The sequence below is a fragment of the Triticum dicoccoides genome, chromosome 2A, assembly GCF_002162155.2.
Source record: "Triticum dicoccoides isolate Atlit2015 ecotype Zavitan chromosome 2A, WEW_v2.0, whole genome shotgun sequence".
In the NCBI taxonomy this organism is placed as follows: domain Eukaryota; kingdom Viridiplantae; phylum Streptophyta; class Magnoliopsida; order Poales; family Poaceae; genus Triticum; species Triticum dicoccoides.
Window position 1 is genome coordinate 750,068,515 of NC_041382.1, and position 12,331 is coordinate 750,080,845.

Here is a 12,331-nt window from a genome sequence, read left to right on the forward strand (position 1 = left end):
CTTCTCAATACCAAAACTTGCATTCATCCTACACACAAATTAGAGCAACAATGAGCCACCCAAATGCGTCGAATTTGGTGAACAACCTAATGAAAAGAAACACATACATGATCTTTTTTGCACTTGAAGAACACCCATCTGGGATATTCCGGCGTGGTTGAAACTCGGCGCACCACCTGCCGCGGGCAATCGTCGCACTTTATGAACGACAACGGTGAGCCGACGAGCTGTTGGGCCAGCGCCGAGCCCGGGTGACGGTTCGGCATGTCTTTACCGGCGAACCGCCGACGGGAGAGATCGGGGTGGCTAGAGGCGGAATCAATACCTGCATGTGGCGCGGAGGCGTTGCCGAGGCTGTGCAGTCCGGTACCCGGCCAATCCATGGCAAGGTGCAGTCGCCGGCGGCCGGATGCGCCAAATCCAGCGGCGGACGCGAAAGCCACAGATCTACCGGTTGTGCGCCGTCGACGGGGCGAGAGGGCACCAATCTGGTTGGTCAAGGACCACAGCGGAGGGTAGTGGGAGGGGCGACACCGGCGAAGATGTGGCACGGGAGTGGAGCGCATGAGGCAGAGGAGGAGAGTGGACTTTGTACTCAGCCACCGAGTGGTGGAGTAAGGGAGGCGGGGCGTGGCTGAGGATAATTTATGCTCCACTAGCGCCGATTGGGGATTGGCTAGGTGCCGGTTAAAGGAGTAAAAACCCACGCCTCTAATCAGTTATTGGGGACCGGTTAGAAATGCCCTTATTGGATCCGGCCCAGAGGAGAGGTCATTGCAATTTGGTAATAGACTTGAAGGTACCTTCAAGTAACACAAGCTATGCGAGGTGGTACATGGATTCAGATGCGCAATACTTGGAGCAAATCTGAATGTGCTTTAGCAAAACATTTCCTCCATATACGATACGATCAACACTAATCACAAACAATTACACATGATATATACCGGATCACAAGCGCTACAATTCCTCCTTGTTTTCTTATAGCAATTTCATCGCTACACCATCATCATCATCATCATCACACCAAAACATGTATTTACACATCCTCGATCCCTTGATCCGGCCACCTGATCGACCTTAATTACCCCGTCATCGTCTGGAAAACAAGCAAGCACGCACGTACCTACGGCGCGGCTCTGAATGCCTACCTCTTCCTCCCTTCAACCCAGCGAGATGGATCTCTTCGTCCTCCGCTGGCCAGCAGATGGATGGATTACTACGTACGTACGTACTAACTTCTTCTGCGCCATCATCGATCTCTCTCTGCTTCCGCCATTGCTACGTGATCGAGCACAGCTTAGCTTATGGCGGACTCGTGCGGGCGGGCCGCCCAGAGCGTGCTGAGCGCGCGGAGGCGCTGGAAGTAGTCCCCCAGCACGAGCAGGCCCTTGGCCGCCTGCCGCGTCGTCAGGATCCTGTGCATGTTCTGCAGCGTCTCCTGCCGGAGATGGTCCGCCTGCAACACCCACGACGACAATGCCATAAGTTAATCTTCAGAGTTTCAGATCATGGATGGGTCGCCGGCGGCGGCGCCGATTTAGGTACCTGCTGCACGAAGCCGACGAGGCCCTTGAGCTTCTCGACGGCGCCGGCCATGTAGGCGTCGGGGGCGGCGAAGGGGTCCGTGAGGGACTCGGCCAGCGTCTGCTGCAGCTTCTGCATGCCCTGCGACAGCGCGTCCTCCGCCTGCGCCGACGTCAGCTGCAGCGCGTACACCGCCACCGACTGCGGCTCCGACATCGGCTGCAGCTGCGGGCTCAAGATCTGCGTGCCAGCCACACACCGGTCAACCCCCGACGACGACGATAACAACGGCGATCATCTTTCCGACGATAACAACGTACCTTGAGGACCTCGGAGGGCCGGAAGCCGCCGATCCAGAGGAAGAAGCGCTCGGCGGGGGACCTCCAGAGCCCCGACATGACGCAGAAGACGTCGGCCTGCGCGGCGGCGCCCTTGATCCGGAAGAGGTTGTCGTAGTTGGCGAGCCCGGTCTGCACCATCACCTCCAGCTCCAGCTCCGACGTGCCCTGCCCCGGCTGCAGCGCGCTCCGCAGCTCCTCCGTGTTCCGCTTCTGATCGTCCACCCAGTGGCCGTACGTGATCTCGAACGCCGCTACGCCGGGGTCCATCATCTGCCCCGCGGCCGCGAATCCGAGGTGGCCGGCCGAGCCCCCGCGATGCAGGCTCGTTCCCGGGTTGCCCCCGTACATGCCTTGCTGCTGCCTGGTGCGCTGCAGCTCCTGCTCCAGCTGCGCCAGCTTTATCCGGCTCGACTCCAGCTGCTGGATGTAGGCCTGTGGCGAAGGAAGGAAGGAGCACAACAATGGCGTCAGTGAGTCGCTGTTGTGAATCATGCCATGGCTTCCGATGTTCAAAATAATCAGAATGCTTATAGGTACTGTACCTTTTTTCTGAGGCGACTTTTCCGGGCAGCCTCTCTGTTCTGTGCAAGTCTTCTCATGACCTGAGCAAAATCATCTCTTATTAATTTATATGTGCAACAGTGTCATTTCCCTCTTGCAAGAATCAATCAGATTAGCCTGGGAAATGGACAACTGAAGCTAATTGTACTTTGGAGAACAGTAATCTCCTTTGCCCAGCACATTTAAGGAAGACTAACTATACAGTAGCATGCAGTTTAAGATGTGATGGAGCGATTGATGGTTACCTTTTCTTTGGGCTTGCTCGCTCCCTGATCGGCCGTCTCCAGTTCGTCCATGTGTGGATCCTCATCCAGCTGCAGAGACCACACCAAAATGAGTAGAGAGAAAGCGTGAACCAGCTGAGGAGGAGCCAGCGAGCATGAATCTGTCGCCTACCCCTGGGTGGTCGAACTTGGCGTCGGGCTCCATGATGCTGGACCCGCTGGTGGCCTGGCCGCCGCTGTCCACCTTGTAGGGCTCGCTGCTCCACATGCCCAGCGCCGGCTGCTGCTGCTGCTGGTGTTGGTGGTGCTGCTGCTGCGGCGGGGCGCGCTCGTACATGGCCATCCGGAGGGGCGCCGGCGCGTACTGCGCCGCCGCCGCCGACGTCATGTACTCCGGCGGGGACGCGCCGCCGGTGCCGCTGAAGAACCAGGATAAGAATCAGCACACAGGAGTTGCAAGCAGGGGAACTGGGATGGACGTGCGTGGGTACTAGGTACAGCAGCACTAAGCTACAACTAGGGGGCTAGGCCGGTAGGTGGCAGGCGCAGAGCGCCAGATAGATATGCTCCCGGCGTGAGCTGAGCCGAGCGCCACAGAGCTAGCGCAGCGCCGGCGGTGCGACCGAGCTGACAGCGTACGCAACAGATGATATATGCTGCTGGGCCGGTGACCCGACGACGATGCTCGGATCTGCCGGTGGAGGGAGGCGATGGAACGCGCGCACGAGGGAATCCGGGCCGAGGAGTGGCCGCTGGTCACCGGCGGGCTGGAGTGGTGGAGGTTTGAGCCTGGATGGAATCTGGAGGCGGAATCCGGGGGCGCGTAGCGTGGCGTGGACAGGAGGAGAGCCAGCGCGACGGGCGGGGAGTGGGCGCGCCCCGCGGCCGGCCCGACCCTTTTGGCTGTGTCCTGGCCTTTGGCGCTTGCAAAGGCGGCCGTGAGGTGGCCTTGGCCTCTTCCCTTGGCGCCCCGGGACAAATGAAACGTCGCCACTTGCCGAGGGTTTACTTCACTTACGTGCCCAGAGCGGCGACGCCGACGGCGACCGGTCCGGTCCGTTCATCACCGTTGACGTCACGTCGCACATAATGCTTCCGTAGTATGTAGTAGAATGAACACAGCGATGGCACCACCATACCTTCCGACGCTAAAGGCCGAGTTATCACGTCAAATCCGAGCCCATGTAGCGTCAAGGCCGCCATGATTCATCGGCGACCACCGCGGCGAGGCATGCACGGTGGAGGGATGTCTACCACTACTTGGCATGCTGGAGCTCCACGAGTAGTGGAGGATTTTTCACTGCTGTTGCTACTACTACCGGGCGGGCCAGCGCACACGGGAGAAAGAAGAGAAAGAAAGAGAGAGGAGGAGGAATCAATCAACAATGGTGCTCCAATAATTGGCGCCGGAGCGGGAGCCCCACCCCCTGGCTTTCGCGGCAAAAGCCGAGGCTCGAGTTAGGCCTGTCCGTCCGCCTATCCGCCACTCCAGCACACGACGCAAGGGTCTCTATCTATCTCCATGCCCGCGCACCAACGACACCCGGCCGATCTTGCGTCCAGGTTCACCGGCCCGGCTCCGCCGTGCTCACTTGCAGCCTAGGTTCCCTGCGTCATATGATGCTAAAAACTCAACACGTGTCCCGGGAAGACAGACCAAGGGAAGATTGCTGATTGGGTGGTCAGTCAGTGAGTTGGTGCTGATCCAATGGCGACGCACTCACACACCGGCTCACTGCTCACTGCTTTCTCCTCATCTTCTCCCAGTGCACCCCGCACCATTTTTTTCACAAAAAATTCAGCGACACTACCATGGCCGGCCTCGTCGTGTCGTGCCGTGTCATCTGCCCGCGCCGAGTCAACTCTCTATGAGCATCTCCACCAGGCCAGAGAGACCCGATGCCAAAGCCAAACGCATGGCTATCACTCCTCACGATCACTCTTGAGGAAAAAGCACGAATTCAGAGTTTCAGACTAACCTACTGTGGCCTTAAGCGCAGATTCAGGCCAGCACCAATCACCGGCCGACGACGTGACCTGTTGACAAAAACTCTGTCCGGCATGCTAGCCTGCGTTTCTACGGTCGCTGTTAGGCGGAGGGACAAAGCAGAAGGGAGCATCTCGCCTCCCCCTCATGCCTTGGGAGAATCGGCACAAGGGTATCTCCCTCTAGCTAGTTCGATGTGCCATTTCGATCCTAAGCAACACATGGTGATTCTTTCTTCTTCTTCCCTTTTCTTTTTCAGGGCTCCTCACAACCATGGTGGTTAACACCTGGCAGTGCATGCTTTGCTTTGCTAACACACTCACTCACTGAACCACTGCTCGCTGCTTTCCCTGATGCCAGACTCATGGCTCTAACAGGACTCGCGCCGATCCTTGACGCGCCCCCTGTGCGGAAAACGGCTACCGTGGCATGGGGTGCAAAGTGCAAATTGGGAGCAGGAAAACCTTTTTCCGGCAGGGGGTTTCTACGGCTGTTAGGGCCACAGTAGTATTATACTTTCAGAGAAGAATTGGCACAAGTTATCTCCCTAGCTTGATGCACCATTTCGATCCTAACGTGGTGATTCCTTCTTTTCTCCTTTCGATGGTGCTTAGTCTAGGATTTTGCTTTGTTAATGCTATTATTAAACTGACATGATCTCACTTTGGAGGGATGCACTAGCCCACTTGCCAGCTCCCACCGGAGACCATCAATCAGTTTGCATCACCATCAACAAGTATCAAATCTAATGCAAATTGCCGTGCAAGTGCGCGTTAATTAATTATTAAGCGATACTAGTTGCTAAGTCTCCTCTCTGCCTGCCACCTTGTTTTTCTATTACAGAGTTCAGACAGACTATTAATGCAACAGCTGTGACTATACTATTCATGAATTCACAGAGGAGAATCAGATGGAAAAACTGTCTAGGAGAATTAAGAGGAACGGATCAAGAGAAATAGATACGCACCTAAGCTTGTGGATGTTGAAGTGGTCTTCCAGGTACCCAGGGTAGAGCTCCATTGTGTCCTCAATCCTTATATCATGCTACCTGGTTTGATCTCCCTTTTAGCTAGATGATACACCTGAATTGATCACCTCATATCTGTCAGATGGCGAACAAGAATTCATTTACCAGAAAGGGGAAAAGGAATACGAGTTGTGTGATTCACGAGTAGTCAAAGTTATTATGCGGTCTCTAAGGTTGTCTAGTGCTGCAGGAACATGGAGGAAGATATGGTCATAGAAAAATACGCCAACGAGGATACATTCCTTTGGGAGATAACATATAGAAATTTGAGCAATTGTTCGAGCCACTTTATTCCGGCTATGTAAATATTCCCACCAACGTATGGTTTAGGAGAGCTATTCCAGAGTTATTGGAGAAGCGAATATGGTTACTTCTGTACCATTGTACTAGCAATTTGCAGTCCCATTCAGGGTAAGCAAAACAAACAACAAATTAGACAAGACTAACAGAGCTTTAAATAATTATTAAGCATGACTTAGACGGTACGGCTGTTGATGAGAAGATGAAATCTGTCTGGGCACCAAGAACTTTCATGTCTTTCTTCCACTACAGCAAGAACTAAAATAGATACACAAGCCATGTATTTGCAGGCTGTACTATGATGTTTTTTCTTGCCACTAAGATGGTAACTCCGACAGAGACCTTACTTATCATTTTTGGATAAGAAGACCTCACTTATCATTAATCATAGCCCACAGTAATAGCAGCCAAGAGGTAGGACGGAGCTTGATCTTGACTATATCAGAAGCATACTCAAGGAGCAAACAAGCAAACAAAGTCAACAGACAAAGAAGGCTGAGAAATTCAGTACCCGGCTGCGGTCTTCTAGTCGACGACAAAGGAGGATGGCTTCCTTCAAACCCACAGCTCCACAGCGAAAAACTCGATCGGCGAGCTTCGAAGCACAAGAGGGAGACTCCTCCACAGATGTGGTCTGGCCGAGCTTGAGAGGGCACCAAGTTGGGCAGATGGAGTGATGCGGCGTTATATAAAGAGGCAAAGAGCCGAGCCGGCTGCCTTCTGTTGGAAAGGGGGAGCCAAAGTATAAAGAGCCCTTGAGTATCTAATATTATCACCTGGGCCTCCCCTCTCATGCTTAAGGATACACTAATTATTCTTTCCGTAAACTAGTTGGCTATGTGCAGAGTTGCTTGCACACTGGGACTCTTAGATTACTTCAGCGCACACATCATCGATCACCTAACCAGCCAGCCTAGGGAGGAGAAAGTGTGCTCATGATTCTGACGGAGGGGAAAGATGGTAACTTTCAGGTGTAAAAAGAAGCTTGAGAGCTATTTTAAGCCTGTGTTTTTGTTTCAGGCACACACATATATACACACTTGGTTGCTCGGACGGATCGACACATCGGCGGCTCAATAATTTCAGGTTGCGCAGGTGATTGGAACTGCCAGGGAAAGGCATGGCATCAAGAAGCTTCCTAGAACATTATACTAGAAAACCACCGAGCAAAGACGGTTAAGTGATACGCCAGATTCATTGTCACTAGTTCACTACTGATTAGGCAGAAAGTTCCTTGCCACAAGGCTCATCAGACATGGTAACATTTCACTCACAAAGTGGTAATAACAGCGCAGAAGAGACCCCCACTGGCTATACCCCCTAAACTTGTGATAGGTTGTTTTACCCACAGCCCACAGGTATCCAGACAGTGCTACTTACAGGCTTGCAGCACTGGGGTCATGTCAAGTTGTTAACCACTAAACTGAACTTGAACCAGTAACTCAATGTGTTAGGGTGGGATTTTGGATGTGGTGTGGTGGGGTCTGATTAAGGCAAGCAGGATTTAAGTAATACACACATCTTGTGATGAGTGATGAGTGATGGCCCTATAATGGGGGTCATGTTAGATTCCATGATGCAATTGAGGGACATCATCACTAGAGATTCACCTAATTGTGTACATGGTGGAACTTGCCATTTCTGGGGTATCCCCTCCTGATCACCAAACCTCTAAGCCTCCTAAAATAAGAAACCTGCCTCCTCTGCTACCTGTCGTCATTTCTCCTAGCCATAGCTGCTTAATTATTTGCCGGTGCATCGACACGTTTCTTTGATCACCCGTGTCATCTCGACGGTTCCGTTCTCCATCGGGAAGGACACATCATGCTAATCACTTAACCGGCCTTCGGATATCTTGAAGCTCTTGATTCCCTGCATAATTGAGCGGTAGCCATGCCTATCACATCAACACAAAGCAAAGCGGCACCGTAAAATTCAGTCAGAGTGCAATCACATGTAAACCTTTTCAGAAATTTGTTCGAAATTTTGCCCGGTTTTCGCAGACCCATTCGAAGTCGCCCCGTTGCCGGGCAATCATTGCGTCCACGTATCATCATCTTTGCCCGAAAGCAAGAAGGGAATACACCGGTGACTCTAAAAAAACTCCTGATTGAGAAACAGAGACGATCGGGGAAGGAATATATGTGTGTGCACACTGCACACACGCACACAGATGATAGATTTTATGTGCGTGGTGGGGGCGTGCATGCACCTACTCACCACCTCTTTTGTGAATGGCGTAAGGGTGGTGCGTGACGACGAAGAATTCCCGCTTTGCCATAAAGGCGCCAAAAGACGGGGAACCTTTCGACGGCCAACCTAAAGGAAGAAGAAGATAAGATAAAAGCACTAGCGTACGCAGCAGCAGCAGCAGCAGCAGCAATGGCGGATCGATCCATCGATTAATCAATCGAATTCGTTAGTGGCGGTGTGATTAAGCTAAGCTAAGCTGACGGTGACGATGATGCGGTCTCCGTTGCGGTGCATCCAAAACCAATTAACAAGAAGGGAAACATTGCCTTAAGACGGGGGCCCCTCGCTGATGGCAGCCGTTGGTGTTCGTGGGCGTCGCTGTCCCGCTGCATTTCTCCGTTTTGTTTTTCGGACGAGAGCAACGCCATTGATCGCCGGACCATTGCTTTGGGGCTTCGACCGGCCGGCCCTTCTTTCCCGTCGTCGTCGTTCTTGCCCTTTTGCCCGTCCTGCCCTTTTCGATGTTCATCATGTTTGTGTAGTACGATTCAGGGGGAGATTTATACCCTGCCGTCGTCAGATTGATTTGGGACGCTCGGTGTGGGGGTGCGGGTGAAACTGTAGATTGATCGGGAGAGGGAATTACTTGCCTGGGTGGTGGAGAGTTGGCAGTCTTGGGGTTGGGTTCCCTCGGCAGCCAGCGACGACGGCGGCGGCGGCCGGCAGGGTGAAGATGCCAGAGTTTTTTCTGAACCAGGGTTCAGTTACCCATTTTTTTTCAGTTAAAAAAAGGCTTAACTTTTTCTTTGGAATAAAAAAAGGTTTAGCTTTTTCTTTGCAATAAAAAAAGGTTTACTTACTCGTTCTAGTTTTTTTTTCAAAAATAAAAACATATCTATTGTAAAAGTTCACCAGAAATATAAAGCATCTCAAACATAATAAAAAATACAACGAGATTTTGAGACCACCGAATGACCACTATTGCTGTTAGAACGCGCCGATGTCCTACCGGAGCCGGCTTAGACCTTGTCGATGACAGACGAAAAGTCTTCGTGCACGTGCCACTATGGACCAGCGCCATGGAGCCGTAGTCGTCACCATTGAACTCTTGGGTAGAGCTGAAGCACCTGCCACCAAATCTCATCACGTCACGAGAAATCCTAATAGCACCGTCCCAAGGATATGACAAGAATCTACGCCAGAGCTCCAATAACTACGTCCAGATGAACGAACTCGAGGAGGATTGGAGCTCGGAAGACAAACTCGAAGAAGAAGCGTCGCCATCTGCCCGAGCTCCGCATTTGTGGGGACTAAAATACTTGACTTAAATTACTAACCACAACAGAGGCATCGGAATTCCCGCCCCGCCACCGGCCACCGAAGCGGCAGGCAGAGGGGAGGCGAATCCACAGGCTCGCGGGTGAAGCATGGAGGGCAGAGTTTACTCTAGCCACCTAGGGTTAGGGGAGGAAAAAGAAAGCACCTGTCAGCACTTATTTTTAGTTACTCATTGTTGAAGAGGAAATATTTGGTTGTATTTTTTTACTCAATTCCACATGCTATATTTTTTCTTACTCATTTCTTTAAGTTTTTAAAATTCCAAACCAAACGATGTCTTCTTCCCCCGAGAAGTATCAATGTGGGAACTATTAGCTTGATGTGCTTCATTGGGCCGGGATTACGAAGGTCGTCCCTCAATCTGCTCTCTCCTTATGAGATTGGTGGCAAGTTGCAAGGGCTAGAGTTCACGGAACCAAAAGGAATTCCTTGAACACATTGATAATGCTTGTCACCTCAAGTATATGGAGGGAGAGGAATGGCAGGGTTTTCAAGAATGCTTACACGCCGCTGTTAAAAATCTTGGATCAAGTTATTGGTAACGCCAAACAATGGGAAGAAGCAAGTATGGGTCGCTTTGTTCTACACTCACTGTGATATTAGTTATGGTCGTTTCGCTGTAGACTATGTTGTATGGTCTTGGGTGGTGTTGTATGGTAGTTCTTGTGGACTTTTGGTTGGTTGTACTTCTTTTTCTCTCTTTAATATTATACACGCAGTCCTCCTGCATGGTTCAAAAAAAAAAACTCAATGGAAACATGTAAACTTCAACATGAGTTGTTGATTGAACCTCGCATGTTTGCATACAAGCACCTGCATGGCTGGTTATTACTTTGCACAAGGCACTCAGACTTCTTTGTGAAATGTATGTAATGAGTTGATGGGTGAAGGAACCCTTAGATTGTAGATCCAATGTCATCGGCCGCAGGCTGTGAGCGAAGCTTGATACCACCTATGAAGCTCTTAAAAAACATTGAAGCCAGGTCAATGTTGTTGACATAGCGGACGAGAAGTCGTCGAAGCCAGAAGTTGCCGGAATCTATTATCTGAAAAACAGATCGTCGTTTCGAAGAAGAAGGCGATGAAGAGGGCTAGACGACAACCACAAACCCGACTAGACCCGGGAAGACATAACTTCACAAGTTCCAGTGAAGGAGTGGACCTGTGGCCTAGCCTGTGAGAGTGATGGCATCTAGGGTTTTCAAAGAGGGTTGAGGGGGCTCACTTGGATAGTTAATATCACGACTTTGCTAAACAAAATTGAACATAGTACATACGCAGATGCTTACTTTGCTGAAACTTGAATATTAAATTTAGTCAAAATTAAATGCACGGCATTGAGTGCAACTTATCCAAATTGTGTTTATTTATTTATTAGAGGAGTAACTATCCTGGTTCATGCATTATGCGCACAATCAGTTGTCACAAATATTAAATTAGTACCTGCTGGCCATTGTAATATAGCCCATTTAGCCTGTCAATGTGATGTGGAATGATTTCTGGCCCGATTGGACAATTTCTAGCCCGATTTTTTTACTCAATTCCACATGCTATATTTTTTCTTACTCATTTCTTTAAGTTTTTAAAATTCCAAACCAAACGATGTCTTCTTCCCCCGAGAAGTATCAATGTGGGAACTATTAGCTTGATGTGCTTCATTGGGCCGGGATTACGAAGGTCGTCCCTCAATCTGCTCTCTCCTTATGAGATTGGTGGCAAGTTGCAAGGGCTAGAGTTCACGGAACCAAAAGGAATTCCTTGAACACATTGATAATGCTTGTCACCTCGAGTATATGGAGGGAGAGGAATGGCAGGGTTTTCAAGAATGCTTACATGCCGCTGTTAAAAATCTTGGATCAAGTTATTGGTAACGCCAAACAATGGGCAGAAGCAAGTATGGGTCGCTTTGTTCTACACTCACTGTGATATTAGTTATGGTCGTTTCGCTGTAGACGATGTTGTATGGTCTTTGGTGGTGTTGTATGGTAGTTCTTGTGGACTTTTGGTTGGTTGTACTTCTTTTTCTCTCTTTAATATTATACATGCAGTCCTCCTGCATGGTTCAAAAAAAACTCGATGGAAACATGTAAACTTCAACATGAGTTGTTGATTGAACCTCGCATGTTTGCATACAAGCACCTGCATGGCTGGTTATTACTTTGCACAAGGCACTCAGACTTCTTTGTGAAATGTATGTAATGAGTTGATGGGTGAAGGAACCCTTAGATTGTAGATCCAATGTCATCGGCCTCAGGCTGTGAGCGAAGCTTGATACCACCTATGAAGCTCTTAAAAAACATTGAAGCCAGGTCAATGTTGTTGACATAGCGGACGAGAAGTCGTCGAAGCCAGAAGTTGCCGGAATCTATTATCTGAAAAACAGATCGTCGTTTCGAAGAAGAAGGCGATGAAGAGGGCTAGACGACAACCTCAAACCCGACTAGACCCGGGAAGACATAACTTCACAAGTTCCAGTGAAGGAGTGGACATGTGGGCTAGCCTGTGAGAGTGATGGCATCTAGGGTTTTCAAAGAGGGTTGAGGGGGCTCACTTGGATAGTTAATATCACGACTTTGCTTAAAAAAATTGAACATAGTACATACGCAGATGCTTACTTTGCTGAAACTTGAATATTAAATTTAGTCAAAATTAAATGCACGACATTGAGTGCAACTTATCCAAATTGTGCTTATTTATTTATTAGAGGAGTAACTATCCTGGTTCCTGCATTATGCTCACAATCAGTTGTCACAAATATTAAATTAGTACCCGCTGGCCATTGTAATATAGCCCATTTAGCCTGTCAATGTGATGTGGAATGATTTCTGGCCCG

The 12,331-nt window shown here is 50.1% G+C and overlaps 1 protein-coding gene across 2 annotated transcripts; it reads right to left on the reverse strand.

The window, feature by feature from the left end:
• Nucleotides 1-863: 863 nt before the first annotated feature.
• LOC119356917 (transcription factor TGAL6-like) lies at nt 864-6,645 on the reverse strand. 2 transcript variants are annotated; one of them, XM_037623909.1, is made up of 8 exons: nt 6,479-6,645; nt 5,608-5,742; nt 2,826-3,072; nt 2,675-2,743; nt 2,411-2,470; nt 1,848-2,300; nt 1,549-1,767; nt 864-1,459 (listed from the first exon to the last, which is right to left on the reverse strand). In XM_037623909.1, exons 2-8 carry the CDS (start codon nt 5,658-5,660, stop codon nt 1,301-1,303), a joined length of 1,260 nt encoding a protein of 419 aa, XP_037479806.1. In that variant the 5' UTR covers nt 5,661-5,742; nt 6,479-6,645; the 3' UTR covers nt 864-1,300. The 2 variants fall into 2 exon arrangements, with proteins under 2 accessions (XP_037479806.1, XP_037479805.1); XM_037623908.1 differs by having other exon boundaries at nt 5,608-5,722; nt 6,479-6,644.
• Nucleotides 6,646-12,331: the final 5,686 nt, after the last annotated feature.